The following is a 15,507-nucleotide window of genomic DNA, read 5'->3' as shown; positions in this document are numbered from 1 at the left end:
GGCATGACCTTCCGTTTCCAGTGGCATTTCATATGGCTCACTCTCCCTGCTGCTGGTGAACCTACCATAAGGGGTGTCGCCTTGAAGGCCCTGCTGGCGGGATGAGCTGGAAAATACCGCCCAAAATTTCTGGTTGCCTATCTTTTTCTGAAAATCTGCTTTGGTTACAAAATGCAATTGTAATGAAGCACTGTAACCTGAAGAGGGAAAAATAATCAGATGCTCAACCAATTGAATGTGCTATCTAGCATCAAATGCACAACCTCATGTGGGTAAATATGCTTACAGTGAAAATTCTTGGGAGGAATTCTTCATCTGGGAACTAAATCTTGTGGCGGGGATGGGAACATGGAGCATTTCCTGCTATCGAGCCATCGGGAAAACTGGCCATATCTTTTGACCCCGACCTCTCCATTGCTGTAGTGTTCTGGGGTCCAGGGTTGCTAACAACTTCCATCCTGAACTCCGGAGGCAGCCCCAGGCATTGTTCAGGTGAGTCCGAACATCTGAACACCATGTTGTTCCAGAGGTATTCTGCACCAGCATGTTTGCCTGCTGGTGCCGCAGAAAATCGGATGTGGCTGGTCTGGCCTTCATTTGGATTCCATTCGCAGAACACAAATCAAGTTTCACACCAGCCGTTTCCCAAACCACCATGGCAGGCACCAGGAGAAAATCACGCTGGTGTAAAACCTCACTCACCATTGAACCGCCAGCAGGGGCAAGGGAGAATTCCATCCCTTGACACTGAAGTTTGGAAACGATGACTAACAGCCCACTATGTGGATGGAGGTTGATATGCAAATGAAGTTTGCAAAATAAAATTAATATCATGAGGTTTTAATAGGATGAGCAACGATTTTTTGACCCTTAGGCAATGAAATAAGCTATAAAAGATTTGAAAGTAATTCATTTCTTTTTCACATGATGCAGATGATAATGTTAGCCAAGGTGATTGTCGATAAGGATGATGTCACACTGTCAGCTACAGGTATCATGGTTTTAGTCAATCTGCTTAAGTCAGGGAAGTCAACAACGGTCATTGTTGTAGGTAAGATGCATTGTTATGTTTATTGTTTTCAACTGTGCTAAAATATCTATCTATATCTATAATTGTAAATCTGCCTATGCAAATGCAAACAAAAGACTATGATCCTGCCCAGATCAATTAACGTTTTTAGAATTTAAATTTATAGTAATATGCCACCTTCCCACGCATTCATTCATAGCTTATTTATGAATTATTCACATTGCAGGTTGACTGATATATTATGTCACATATATGATTATGGTATGCAAAAGTGATCATATCCCAGTTATTGGCAAATATTTTATAATAGTCAAATATCACATTTCCTGAAAATCATATTCTAGTAATAGAACATTCTTTATTCTGAACATGCAGATTTTCCTGTAATTCTGTGCTCCTGTTTTGTACTCTTTTCAGTTAATTACTGTACAGCTCAGTCCACTTTTCAGTTAATTGCTGTACAGCTCATTTGACATAATTGAATATATCATATAATGTGGCACACAGCCACACAGACCAACAAGTTTCCAGGTTTGATTCCTGCTCAGTTAATTGTTATCTGCTGAGACCAATGATGTGGTACTCAAATTGACTTTGCTGTATCTGGAGCAGATACGGGGACTTGTGTTTTTTCCACAATCTAGCGTCATTATATATGAGGGAGAATGAACTCCAGCTCCACAATGGCACTAAAATTTACCGTGCCAGTGAGCTAGCTGCGCATCAGATTAGCACCCTCAATTTAAAGAACATTGGCGCAAAAATCAGAGATGTAGCCAATGCCATCAACGTTGTAACGCACCTGTCATGATATGCACTCATGCACATAATAAGATACAGACAGGCAGTGACAGATACCCAGTACAGCCAATCAATACATAGGACAGAACACAACCAATCACCAGGCAGAACACTGGAAGATGGTCTCCCATCAACACTCTGCCTCTTTCCACTGGTGACAACTGGACTGACAGTCAGGGTGTATATATCAGTTAGCACCTTCTACACGTGGCTCAGAGCTAGTCTGGTCTACTTAGTTATAGTAAGCACGCTTAGATTAGTAGAGTGTCAAACTCACAGCGAACTGTGTGCACTGCTTAACAAGTTCAATAAAGCGTATTAAACCAACACCAAAGTTTGGAGTCTACTTTGCATCCAGTTGCAGTCTGTGTTACCCCTAGGTGATTAACACGACATGGTACCAGTAGTCTATTATCTCTTAGTGGTTTACCTCGATTGATTCCGTGACGACCAGCAAGTGCCTACCAGCGGCCTGGAGAAGATCCAGGCCCCTCCACAGCTACAGATCTTCGGCAATCTCGGCACCAAATGGCGGGTCTTCAAGCAAAGGTTCCTTCTCTACATTAAGGCCTCTCACCTCGAGGATGCATCCGATACCAGAAAAATTGCGCTGCTCCTATCAACTGCGGGGACGAAGCCATCCAGATTTTCAACTCGCTTAATTTTACCGATGGCCAGGACAAGGCCAAATTCAAGACCGTTTTGGAGAAGTTCAACAGTCACTGTGATATCAAAACAAACGGGACCTTTGAGCGCTATATCTTCCACCAACATCTTCAGAGTAAGGATGAACCGTTCCAATCCTTTCTAACTCATCTCCGTATATTAGCGCTGTCCTGCAATTATGGTGCAACCGATGATTCCATAATCAGGGATCAGATCATGTTTGGGGTGCACTCCGATTCCTTGCGGGAGCAACTCTCAAAATTAAACACATGACCCTGCCAGTCACAATCAAGACGTATATAGTGCATGAGCATGCGAGAAATCGGTACTCGCATTTCAAATCTGCAGAATACGAAAAACTTGCCTCCCACGAGGCAGAAAGTGTACAGGCCATCGTCCGGATGCAGCACCTCAGTATCGATGAAAGCGGCCATTTCACACCTTTTTCCTAGGGCCCCACGCATGCGCAACACGAACAGGAGAATGAAGTGGCTGAAAACCAAACTGCGCAGGTGTGAACATCGGCTGACTGCACTGCGCATGTGTGACGACACACGGAGCGTAATGACGTCAACATCATGACGTGCCCAAACTGCGGCAACGCCCACTTAAAGTGGCAATGCCCTGCAAAAGGCAGGCGATGTTTAACTTGCGGGAAGCCTGTACATTATGCAGCCTTGTGCAGGTCTGCACCACCAGTCAAGGGCCAGTGACCCCAATTCCAATGCAAGCACGTTCAATGTGTACAGCAAGGTTTACTGGATTCTGATCCTGACAGATCCAGAGGACGACTGCCTGGAGTTCCCCTATCATGTGGGCATCATCACTACATGTGAGTATGCCTCCTCAAATTCAGCAAGACGCCTATTTATCCTCAATGTGGATTCCGTGGACGAATGGCAAGCTGTCATACAAGTTAATCAATGCAGCATTCAGTTCAAGCTGAACACTGGTGCTTCTGCCAATCTCATCTCTCAAGCTGATTTTGACCGCATTAAAAAGCAACCCAAAATTCTTCCGCCAGCCGCCATCTCCTCGATTATAATGGCAATGCCATAATTGCACTAGGATCTTGTCATCTATTCATCTCCAACAAGACCATCAATGTCACACTGCGATTCAAAATCGTCAAGCCTGATAAGGCATCCCTGCTCAGTGCCCATGCATGCAAGCTACTCAACCTCGTACAGTGAGTCCATGCCATGTCTTCTTCCAATGTGGATCTTCAGGCTGACATTGATGACATCCTATCAATATCCGGGTGTGTTTGATGGAATGGGCACTCTGCCATACTGCTACAAGATCCTACTCAGGCTTGATGCCACGCCTGTAATGCATGCACCACGCCTGGTGCCGGCTCCTCTGAAGGAATGTTTAAAGGCACAGCTACAGGAGCTCCAAGACCAGGGCATCATCTCCAAAATGATAGAATTGACTGACTGGGTCAGCTCGATGGTCTGTGTGAAGAAGCCCTCAGAAAAGTTGCGGATATGCATAGAGCCCAAAGATCTTAAGCAGAACATAATGCGGGAACACTACCCGATCCCGAAGCGGGAGGAACTGACCAGTGAGATGGCACACGCCAAATTCTTCACGAAGCTCAATGCATCGCATGGTTTCTGGCAGATACAACTTGATGAGTCCAGCAGGAAGCTCTGCACGTTCAACACACCATTTGGCAGGTACTTTTATAACCGTATGCCGTTCGGCATTATCTCAGCCTCTGAAATCTTCCACAGGATCATGGAGCAGATGATGGAGGGCATTGAGGGTGTGCATGTCTACGTAGATGATGTAATCATATGGTCCACGACCCCCGAGGAACACATATCTCATCTCAGACAATTCTTTTGACGTGTCCATGCAAATGGGCTCAAGCTGAACAAGGCCAGGTGCTCTTTTGGCATGTCAACCATCAAGTTCTTGGGCGACCAGATATCAGATATCCCAGCAGGGTGTGCGACCAGATTTGGAAAAGGTCAAGGCCATTAACGCCATGAAGACCCCGGAAGACAAGAAGGCGGTACTATGCTTCCTCGGAATGGTGAACGTCTTGGGAAAATTCATTCCCAACTTGGCCTCACACACCACGACTCTCAGGCACCTGGTGAAGAAGTCCACTGCATTCCAGTGGCTACCACACATCAAGCAAAGTGATTTGAGCTCAAAGCAAAGCTCACCACTGCTCCGGTACTAGCGTTTTTTGACCCAGACAGGGAAACAAAAATCTCCACGGACGCAAGCCAGGACGGCATTGGTGCAGTGCTTCTCCAGAGGGATGACTCCTCATCCTGGGCTCCAGTTGCTTATGCATCAAGGGCCATGACTCCTAATGAACAGAGGTACGCCCAAATAGTAAAAGAGTGCCTGGGCCTCCTAACAGGCATTGTAAAGTTCCATGACTCCATCTACGGTCTACCTACATTCACAGTGGAGACTGACCACAGACCCTTGATCCATATCATTCATAAGGACTTGAATGACATGACGCCCAGGCTTCAGCGCATTCTCCTTCGACTCCGAAGGTACAATTTTGAGTTAGTATACACACCAGGCAAGGAGCTGATAATTGCGGATGCCCTGTCCCGCTCCATCACCTCACCCTGTGAACAGGTTGACTTCATCCGCCAGATTGAGGCACAGGTGCAACTGTATGCCAGCAACCTCCCGGCCTCAGATGAAAGAGTGATCAGCATTCGTAAAGAGACTGCCAAAGACCCTCTTCTGCAGCGTGTACTGCACCACCTTGCAAATGGCTGGCAAAAAGGGCAATGCCCTCACTTCTTAAAGTGAAGGACGACCTGACAGTCGTCGAGAGGATACTCCTCAAGCTGGATCGTATTGTTATTCCCCGCAGCCTGCAGAGCTTAGTGCTCAAACAAATCCATGAGGGACACCTCGGTGTCACAAAGTGTAGGCGCAGGGCCCGGCAGGCTGTCTATTGGCCTGGAATCAGCCAGGACATATCCAACATTGTCCTCAATTGTGCGACCTGCCAGCATTTCCAGCCTGCTCGAACAAAAGAAACAGTCCAGCAACACAAGATTGTGACCTCTCCGTGGTCCAAGGAGGGAATCGACTGATGCAGCCATCAATTCACTCAAAGACACGAGTAGAAGCAAACCGAGGTTTTAATCAGCTTAGAACAGTGCCTGCCTGCGACTAGTACAATACTGTGGACCGCCTACAGGTCAACTGCTCTTTATACTTCCTTTCAAGGGGAGGAGCCATGGGCGGAGCCAGTACATGCCCCAACATATCCCCCTGTGGGTGAAGCCACACAATGGCAGAACATGATACTAATACACTGGTGAATTACTAGCACTATACATTTACCACATTCACCCCCTGTTCAAAAAATGAAGTCCGGCGGGGGTGGCGGGCTCATAAAGTCAGCCAGTCCGGCGCACAGATTGTGCGCTGCGATCCTGAAGCACTGGTGTTGCTGTTGGTCCGGGTGTCGGGCTCATCCGTGCTGGCATCGGAAGTGGACCGGTGCGGGCACAGGCGTGAACTCCGGGAGCATCTCTTCTGGAGCTTCATTCCTGTGGACCGGATAGGCGGGCGGGAGGGAGCGCGGGAGCCATATAGAGGCGGGGGCGCTGGACATGGTAGGTTGGGCAGGAAATAATGGGGGGGCTGAGCAGGTGGTGGTGGTGGTGGAGCCTGCGGGCAACAGGTCCCGGAGGGAGACGGTATCTTGTCAGCATCGGGGTGTTCGACATAAGCATACTGGGGCTTGGAGTGCAGGAACTGGACCCTCTCTACCAGAGGGTCGGTCTTATGGCTCCTGATGTGTTTTCTGAGGAGGATTGGTCCCGGTGTCTTCAGCCAGGACAGAAGCAAACCCCTGAGGTAGCTCCCCTAAGGAAAGCAAACAAGCGGTCATGAGGAGTCCCGTTTGTGGCCGTGCAAAGGAGGGACCTGATAGAATGAAGTGCATCGGGGAGGACCTGCCAGTGAGAAACTGGGAGATTCCTGGACCGCAGAGTCAGTAGGACGATCTTCCAGACAATCGCGTTCTCCCTCTCCACCTGCCCGTTTCCCCTGGGGTTGTAACTGGTAGTCCTGCTCGAGGCAATGCCCTTACTGAGCAGGTACTGACGCAGTTCGTCGCTCATGAACGACGAGCTCCGGGCGCTGTGGACATAACTGGGGAAACCAAACAGGGTGAAGACACTAGGCAGGGCTCTAATGAACGTGGACGTGGTCATATCGGGGCAGGGGATTGCAAATGGGAAGCGGGAGAACTCATCTATGATGTTGAGGAAATGTGTATTGCAGTTATTGGAGGACAGGGGCCCTTTGAAATCGATACTGAGGCATTCAAAGGGCCGGGATGCCTTTACCAGGTGGGCCTTATCAGGTCGATAGAAGTGCCGTTTACACTCTGCACAGATTTGGCAGTCCCTGGTCATAGCTCTGACCTCCTCAGTGGAGTAGGGCAGGTTGCGGGCCTTGATATAATGGACGAGCCGGGTGACCCCCGGGTGGCAGAGGTCATCGTGGATAGCCCGTAGTCGGTCATCTTGCGTGCTGGCATATGTTCCGCGGGACAGGGCATCTGGGGGCTCGTTGAGCTTCTCAGGACGATATACTATATCGTAGTTCTGGGTGGAGAGTTCGATCCTCCACCTCAAGATCTTATCGTTCTTGATTTTGCCCCGCTGCGTATTGTCGAACATGAAGGCTACCGATCGTTGGTCGGTGACGAGGGTAAATCTCCTACCAGCGAGGTTGTGCCTCCAGTGCGCACGGCTTCCACGATGGCTTGGGCTTCTTTTTCGGCCGAAGAGTGTTGAATTTCAGAGGTGGTGAGGGTGCGCGAAAAGAACGCTACCGGTCTGCCTGCTTGGTTGAGGGTGGCGGCGAGAGCGACCTCTGATGCATCGCTCTCTACCTGGAAGGGGATGGACTCGTCCACCGCGTGCATTTTGGCGATGTCCGCCTTGATGCAGCTGAAAGCCTGGCGGGCCTCAGTTGCCAGTGGAAAGATGGTGGCCTTGAATAGTGGGTGGGCTTTGTCCGCATAATTGGGGACCCACTGGGCGTAATATGAAAAGAACCCAAGGTACCACTTCAGGGCCTTGGGACAGTGAGGGAGAAGGGGTTGCAGGAGGGGACGCATACGGTCAGGGTCCCCATTCTAGGACCCCATTCTCCACGACGTAGCCGAGGATGGCTAGTCTGGTTGTGCGAAAAATGCATTTCTCCTTGTTGTAGGTGAGATTGAGGGTTTAGGCGTTTGGAGAAATCGGTGGAGGTTGGTGTCGTGGTCCTGCTGATCATGGCCGCAGATGGTGACATTGTCCAAGTACGGAAATGTGGCCCGCAGTCCGTACTGGTCCACTATTTGGTCCATTGCTCTTTGGAACACCGAGACCCCATTCGTGACGCCAAAGGGGACCCGGAGGAAATGGAAAAGGCGGCCGTCTGCCTCAAACGGCGTGTAGTGGCGGTCCTCCGGGCGGATTGGGAGCTGGTGGTATGTAGACTTCAGATCCACCGTGGAGAACACCCGGTAGTGTGCGATCTGGTTTACCATGTCTGCAATCCGGGTAAGCGGGTACTCATCGAGTTGCGTATTCCGGTTAATGGTTTGGCTGTAATCAACCACCATCCGGAACTTTTCACCGGTCTTGACGACCACCACCTGAGCTCTCCAGGGGCTATTGCTGGCCTCGATGACAACCTCCCGCAAGAGTCGCTGGACCTCGGACCTGATAAAAGTCCTGTCCTGAATGCTATACCGCCTGCTTCTGGTGGCGACTGGCTTGCAGTCGGCGGTGAGGTTTGCGAAGAGAGGGGGAGAGTCGACTTTTAGGGTCGTGAGGCTGCATATGGTGAGTGGAGGCAAGGGCACCCCGAACTTCAGGGTTAGGCTCCTGAGGTTACATTGGAAGTCGAGTCCCAATAGGAGAGGAGCGCAGAGGTCTGGGAGCACATACAATTTAAAGTTAGCGTACTCAGCAGGGGTTCCAGTAGTGCACCCTTGGATTTGCACCGAGTGCGACCCAGAGGCGAGGGAGATGGTTTGTTGCGCCGGGAAAATTGGGAACGAGCAGCGTCTTACCATGTCCGGGTGAATGAAGCTCTCTGTGCTTACTGGATCAAAGAGGCAAGGCGTCCCATGCCCGTTAACCCGAACGGCCATCATGGAGCTTCGGAGGTGCTTGGGTCGTGACTGGTCCAGGGTGACCGTGCTGAGCTGTGGGTAGCCGGCGGCGTGGTCGGAGGTGCTGGGGCGGCCCCGCGATGGCTGCCCTTGTTGATCATACGCGTCGAGCGGCGTAGCAGATGACGGCCAAGATGGCGGCCCCCGTAGGTCGAGCGTGGCGGGCGGTGATGAAGATGGCGTCCAAGATGGCGGCCCCCATGGATCGCACGTGGCCAGCCACGTGGGGGAGGATGGCCAAGACGTCGGCCCCCGTGCGTCGCACGTGCTGTGAGGGCTGGAAGATGGCCGCCCCCACTGATAGCACGAGGCTGATGACGTGATGCAGGGGGCGGAGTCGGCAGACATGCTGCCACACTGCGGGGTCTGCGGGCCTGTGGGTCTGGGGATCGGGCTTGTGAGTTTGACTTCTTAGACCTGGCCAGGCAGACTGTGGCGAAATGACCTTTTCTCCCGCAGCTGCTGTGGTTCACGCTGCAGGCCGGGCAGTGCTGTCGGGGGTGTTGAGACTGGCCGCAAAAATAGCAGGGTAGCCCCCCATGATGGGCGGGCACAGGCCTGGGGTAGTCTTTGGTCGGGGGCCCACGAGGGGCTCGCATGGTCAGCCGGGGACGCAGTAAGGCTCTGAAACGCAACCTCCAGAGAGATAGCTAACATTACCGTGTCATCCAGCTCCTGGGCCCCCTTTTCGAGCAGGTGCTGTCTCACATAATTCGACTGGACTCCCGCCACGGAGACGTCTCGGACGGCGAGTTCCATGTGCTGAGTGGCCGTAACGACCTGGTAATTACAGTTGCGTGCGAGGGCTTTCAGGTCGCATAGGTAGTCATCTAGCGATTCCCCGGGGCGCTGGCAGCGAGTGGTGAAGATGTGTCGCATGTAGACCTCGATCATGGGCCGTACGTAGAGGCGTTCGAGCGTCGCAAGGGCGTCTGCGTATGAGGAGGCCTTGTCGAGCTGAACAGAAATGCAATGGCTCACCCGTGCGTGGAGGGGGCTCAGCTTCTGTTCATCGGTGACGGAAGGCGTGGAAGCAGCAGTGAGATAGGCCTTGAAGCATCGAAGCCAGTTCGAAAAAATTTATTTCGCCTCCGCAGCCTGCGGATCGAGTTCTAGTCGACTGCTTTTTATACTTCCTTTCAAGGGGAGGAGCCATGGGTGGAGCCCGTACATGCCCCAACATATCCCCATGTGGGTGAAGCCACACAATGGCAGAACATGATACTAATACACTGTTGAATTACTAGTACTGTACATTCACCACATCAACCTTTTTCACGGCAATGGGCGTGACTATGTGCTCATCATAGATTACTTCTCAAATTACCCGGAAGTTGTGAAGCTGTTAGACCTCACATCAAGGATAGTCATCAAGGCCTGCAAGGAGACATTTGCCAGGCATGGTATTCCACTCACTGTAAAGAGTGACTATGGTCCCTGCTTCACAGCCGAGAGTGGTCCAATTTCACCAAGTCGTAGCAATTCAACCACATCACCTCAAGCCCACACTACCCGCAGTCCAACGGGAAGGTTGAGAAAGGGGGTCCATATAGTGAAGCAACTGCTCTGCAAGGCTGCGGACTCTGCTTCTGACTTCAACCTTGCGGTGTTGGCGTGCAGGGCAACCCCTCTGTCCACCGGTATGTCTCCGGCTCAACTCCTCATGAATAGAGACCTGCGGACGACTGTTCCATCCATACACTTACCAGACCTGGATCACCTCCCAGTGCTACAAAAGGTGCAGCAACTCAGGAACCGGCAAAAGCTGACGTACGATGCTCATGCTACTGATTTGCCAGTGCTATCTCCGGAAGATGCTGATCGTATCAAGCAACCTGATGGAGGCCGGTCAGCCCCAGCTGTTGTTGTTCGACAGGCTGCTCCCAGATTGTTTGTAGTTTGTATGGCTGATGGCTCCATTGTCAGGCGCAACAGAAAGGTACTGCACAAAGTTGCCTGCCCACCACCAGATCCTACTTTTCCATATGTTGTCGTGCCTCCTCCGGACACCTCGCACTGAGAGGCCACCAATCTGGCAGCAATCACGCCTGTCAAGGCGCCGTCGCCCCCAGCTCCACCTCTCAGGCGGTCGGCAAGGATCAGACACAAGCCCCAAAGATTGGACTTATAGACATTTATCTTGTAAATTTTGTATCTGCTTGCCAGACACCTCTTATGTATATATTCATCCACTCACTTTCATCCATTCGCCATTTAATGTAAATAGTTCTACATGTAAATAAAGTCGCATATGCTCCAAGCAACCAACATTTTTTTTTTTAAAAGGGAAGATGTCGTGATATGCACTCATGCACATAATGAGATACAGACAGGCAGTGACAGACACCCAGTACAGCCAATCAACACAGAGGACAGAACACAACCAATCACCAGACAGAACACGAGAAGGTGGTCTCCCACTATAAAACACATGAGGCATCAACACTCTGCCTCTTTCCACTGGTGACAACTGTAGTGACAGTCAGGGTGGAAACATCAGTTAGCACCTTCTACACGTGGCTCAGAGCTAGCCTGGTCTAGTTAGTTATAATAACCATGCTTAGAATAATAGTGTCAAACCCACTGTGAACTGTGTGCATTGCTTAACAAGTTCAGTAAAGCGTATTGAATCAACACCAAAGTTTGGAGTCTACTTTCAAGTACAACAGCATCCAGTTGCACTCCGTATTACCCCTGGGTGATTAACATGACAGCACCCTGTGCAGCATGGTGGAGCAGTGGTTAGCACTGGGATTGCAGCACTGAGGACTCTGGTTCGAAACCCGGCCTGGGTCAATGTCCTTGTGGGTGAAGTACCATCAATTCGACTCAAGACACATTTAGGATCTGAACTGTGGCTTTAATCAGCTAGTTATTAGCCCGGTGGTCGACTACAGAGAATGGCTGACCGCCGGGAACTCTGGGTACTTATACCCCACCTCGGAGGCGGGGCCTACTTGCCTCTCGACCAATTGGAGAGCAGTCACATGACTAGTCCCAACCAGTCGGATGAGAGGCACATGACCAGCCAGAGCCAATGGGAAGCCAGTGCTCTGCATCAATGGCAGTGCTCATATCCATACCACCACATTCACCCCTTGTGGAGAAAGAAGGTGGGGGGGTGTAAGTGGGAGAGAGAGATGGGGGGGGGGGGTCCGAGGACTGGTGGTATGAGCAGTGAAAATCGATAAGGGTGAGCTGCCCACTGGCTCGTGGCAAAACAATACTACTACTACTAATAACAACAGAATAACACAAAAATGTCCAAAAAAGTCCCATGGCCGCATCAGATGAAATTAAATGAAAATGAAAATCGCTTATTGTCACGAGTAGGCTTCAATGAAGTTACTGTGAAAAGCCCCTAGTCGCCACATTCCGGCGCCTGTCTGGGGAGGCTGGTACGAGATGGAGACGATCAGCCTGTCTGGTGCCTGTGGTGTTCTGGAGGACCGTCGCAGTGGTGCCGGTGACGTCGGGCCGATGGTCGTCCTTGCCTCCGGGAGCGTCGGTCGTAGATGTGTCTCCGTACCCCGGTCCGGTGGTGGAGACGCTGTAATCGGGGAAGAGGGGGCATGTGCGCTGGGTCGTGGGGGCGCGGGGGGCGCTGGGGGGAATTGGGGATGGGGGGGGAGGTATTGGTGTAGGGGGAGAAGGCCGCACGTGGCGGGTGCCAGGTCCCGGAGCGAGACCGTATCCTGCCGACCGTCGGGATACTCCATGTACGCATATTGCGGGTTGGCGTGGAGTAACTGGACTCACTCAACCAACGGGTCGGACTTGTGCACCCGCACATGTTTCCGGAGCAAGATGGGCCCGGGGGTGGCCAGTCAGGTCGGGAGAGGGGATCCTGAGGACGACTTCCGTGTCGGGGTGGACGAAACTTTCCGTGCTCCCGGAGTCCAGCAGGCACCTCGTTTTGTGTCCGTTGAGCTGAACCGCTGTTGTAGTCTTGGCGAGCGTGCGTGGTCGCGACTGGTTGGGTTGATGGAAGCCAGTCGTGGTGAGAGTTCCAGATCCTCCTCAGTGGCAGAGTAGTCGCTTGCAGGGCCTTCCCAGTTGGCCCCAGATGGCGGTGCCCAGGACCCGCACGTGGAGTCGGGGTCCCAAGATGGCAGCACCAAGGACCCGCACGTTGAGCCCGGGCCCCAAGATGGCGGCGCCCATGGCCCGCACATGGCGTCCGGGGCCCAAGATGGCGGTGCCCGTGGGAGCCTCGTGGCGGCTGGGGGCAGTGTCAGCGGCGTCTGTGGGCCGGTCGGGGCAGCTGGGAGCGCGGGTCGGGAGGACCGTGGGGCCATTGTGGGAGCGGGAGGCGGGCCGGAGAGGTTGGTGCGCGGCGTGGGGCCCTGGGGGGGCCCGGGGGGGGGGGGGGGGGGGGGGATCCACGGTCGCTGCGCGGAACAGCAGCGACCGGCCTGGTCTGGCAGACCACCGCGTTGTGGCCCTTCTTCCCGCAGCTCTTACACAGAGCGGAGCGGGCCGGGCAGCGCGGGCGGGGGTGCTTTGAGAGGCCACAGAAATAGCAACGGGGCCCCGCTATTTTGTCGGAGCGACCCGGGGCGCAGGCTTGGGGGGGGTCAGGGTCCACGGAGGATGGGGGTGGCGCGTGCCATGAAGTCCAGGGGTTTGCTGCGCGGCCGGGGGCGTATGCGCGGGCGTTCAGGTCAGCGACCTCCAGGGAGGTTGCAAGAGTCCGTGCCTCAGCTAGGCTGAGGGTGTTCTTCTCTAGCAATCGTTGGCGGATAGAAGGAGGCTGCATGCCAGCAACGTAAGCGTCTCTGATTAGAAGTTCCATGTGCTCCGTCGCCGAAACTTGGAGACATGCGCACGTTCTCCCTAGATCTGCGAGAGCCTGGTAAAACTCATCGAGGGACTCACCAGGGAATTGTTGTCTTGTCGTCAGGAGATGCCGTGCGTATACTTTGTTGACCGGCCGGAGAAAGTGTTCTTTGAGAATCTCCATGGCCGCATCAAAATCGCCTTCGTCTTCGATCATCGTAGACCGATGTGCCCACGCACGAGTGGAGGATGTGGAGTTTCTGCTCCTCGGTGGGCTTGCCGGCTGCAGTCGTCAGGTAGCTATTAAAACACGCCTGCCAGTGTTTAAAGATTGCAGACGCATTTGAAGCATGCGGGCTGGTGCGGAGGCAGTCAGGCTTGATGTGAAGCTCCATTCCAAAATTCTGGCTGATTAAATTGGTGTACCATCAATTCGACTCAAGACACATTTAGGATCCGAACTGTGGCTTTAATCAGCTAGTTGTTAGCCCAGTTATCGACTACAGAGAATGGCCGACCGCCGGGAACTCTGGGTACTTATACCCACCTCGGAGGCGGGGCCTACTTGCCTCGTGACCAATTGGAGAGCAGTCACATGATTAGTCCCAACCAATCGGACGAGAGGCACATGACCAGCCAGAGCCAATGGGAGTGCTCATATCCATACCACCACAGTGGGGTTTGCACATTCTCCCCGTATCTGCATGGGTTTCACCCCCACAACCCAAAGGTGTGTAGGTTAGGTAGATTGGCCATGCTAAATTGCCCCTTAATTGGGAAAAAAAATAACTGGGTACTCTAAATTTTAAAAAAAATGTAACGCACCCAACTGCGGTGGCCATTTTAAATTAATACCCGATATCACCATTTTGTGCAAACAATACGGCAACAAGCATTTGCAAAGGCAATGTCCAGCATTCAGAAAGGTGTGTCCTCAATGCAAAGCAGAATCACTTTGCAAAACAATGGTTCTCAAATAAAAATCAGAAGTACAAAAATCAATAAATGTGATTGAAGAAATAAATCTGGAAGATACATTTGTTACTGATGTTATATCAAGGGAAGATAAGCATTATAACTGAAGCTGAAAAATCTTCAAAGCAAATCTGCAGTAATGTAAATGCAAATACAATTATTCATAGAGATAACTGGACAGTTCCTTTAATGATTAATAAAACATTAGTCGACTTCCGGTGGCAGCCATGGTGTGAGCAGTCACACATTTGGCAGCTTCTGCTCGAGGCTGTTTTTTCAGAACTTTTCCCCGTTGGGAGGGTGAATGTGTGGTTGAAAATGTGTTGGGCTTGCCAGAGGGAAGTCTGACTCCACTGGTGAGGCTGGTGGATGGATCTACGGAGCAAAGGGGGAGCGGAGTAGTTGGCTTCATTGGCGGCTGAGGTGGAAGTAATGCGAGAGACCTAAAAGCAGCTACAGGAGAAGGTAGAGGACCTTGAGAACCGCTCCCGGAGGCAGAGCTTGAGAATTGTAGGGATGCCTTAAGGCATAGAGGGAGCGGATGCAGCCACATATGTGGCTAGGATGCTGGAAAAGGTGGTAGGAGAGGGGGCCTTTGGCCAGCCCCTTCAGGACGATCGAACGCGCAGGGCGCTAACGAGGAGGCCGCAGGCGAACGAGCCGCCAAGGGCAATGGCGGTGCATTTTCACCGGTTCCTGGATAAATAAAAGATGCTGAGATGGGTGAGGCAGACGAGGAAATGCACCTGGGAGGGGAGTGAGCTGTGAATGGATCAGGACCTGAGCCAGGAGCTGGCGAAGAGGAGGACCGTGTTTAACTGGGTGAAGGCTGCCTTCTTTAAAAAGGGGGTGAAGTTTGAGATGTTGTACCCAGCTCACCTCTGGGTGACCTTTAATAACAAAGAGCACTATTTTGGAACACCAGGGCATGCGATGGAGTTTTTGAAAGACAATGGACTGGCAGGTGAAGGAGGACATTGAACTGTGGAGGAGGGATGTGGAGGTGAATGTGGTTTATTTTTTCCTGTTCTATGATAATTCCTGTATTTTGTGTTCTGTTGGTGATTGGGAAACATTCTCC

At 51.9% G+C, this 15,507-nt stretch overlaps 1 protein-coding gene across 5 annotated transcripts in view; it reads left to right on the top strand.

The window, feature by feature from the left end:
• Positions 1 to 15,507, top strand: part of ankar (ankyrin and armadillo repeat containing) — a 326,309-nt gene that overhangs the window by 264,378 nt on the left and 46,424 nt on the right. For 4 of the 5 annotated variants that reach the window (XM_038789171.1, XM_038789172.1, XM_038789170.1 and 1 more), the window contains one exon: positions 934 to 1,051. The exons of the other annotated variant lie outside the window; for it this stretch is intronic. In XM_038789171.1, the coding sequence (XP_038645099.1) occupies positions 934 to 1,051 (118 nt within the window). The remainder of the gene's footprint in view (positions 1 to 933; positions 1,052 to 15,507) is intronic. 5 annotated transcript variants of the gene reach the window in all.

Source organism: Scyliorhinus canicula, chromosome 2, assembly GCF_902713615.1.
Source record: "Scyliorhinus canicula chromosome 2, sScyCan1.1, whole genome shotgun sequence".
Taxonomy (NCBI): domain Eukaryota; kingdom Metazoa; phylum Chordata; class Chondrichthyes; order Carcharhiniformes; family Scyliorhinidae; genus Scyliorhinus; species Scyliorhinus canicula.
The sequence above is the reverse complement of the archived record's forward strand: the minus strand, read 5'-3'. Positions and strand labels throughout refer to the sequence as shown.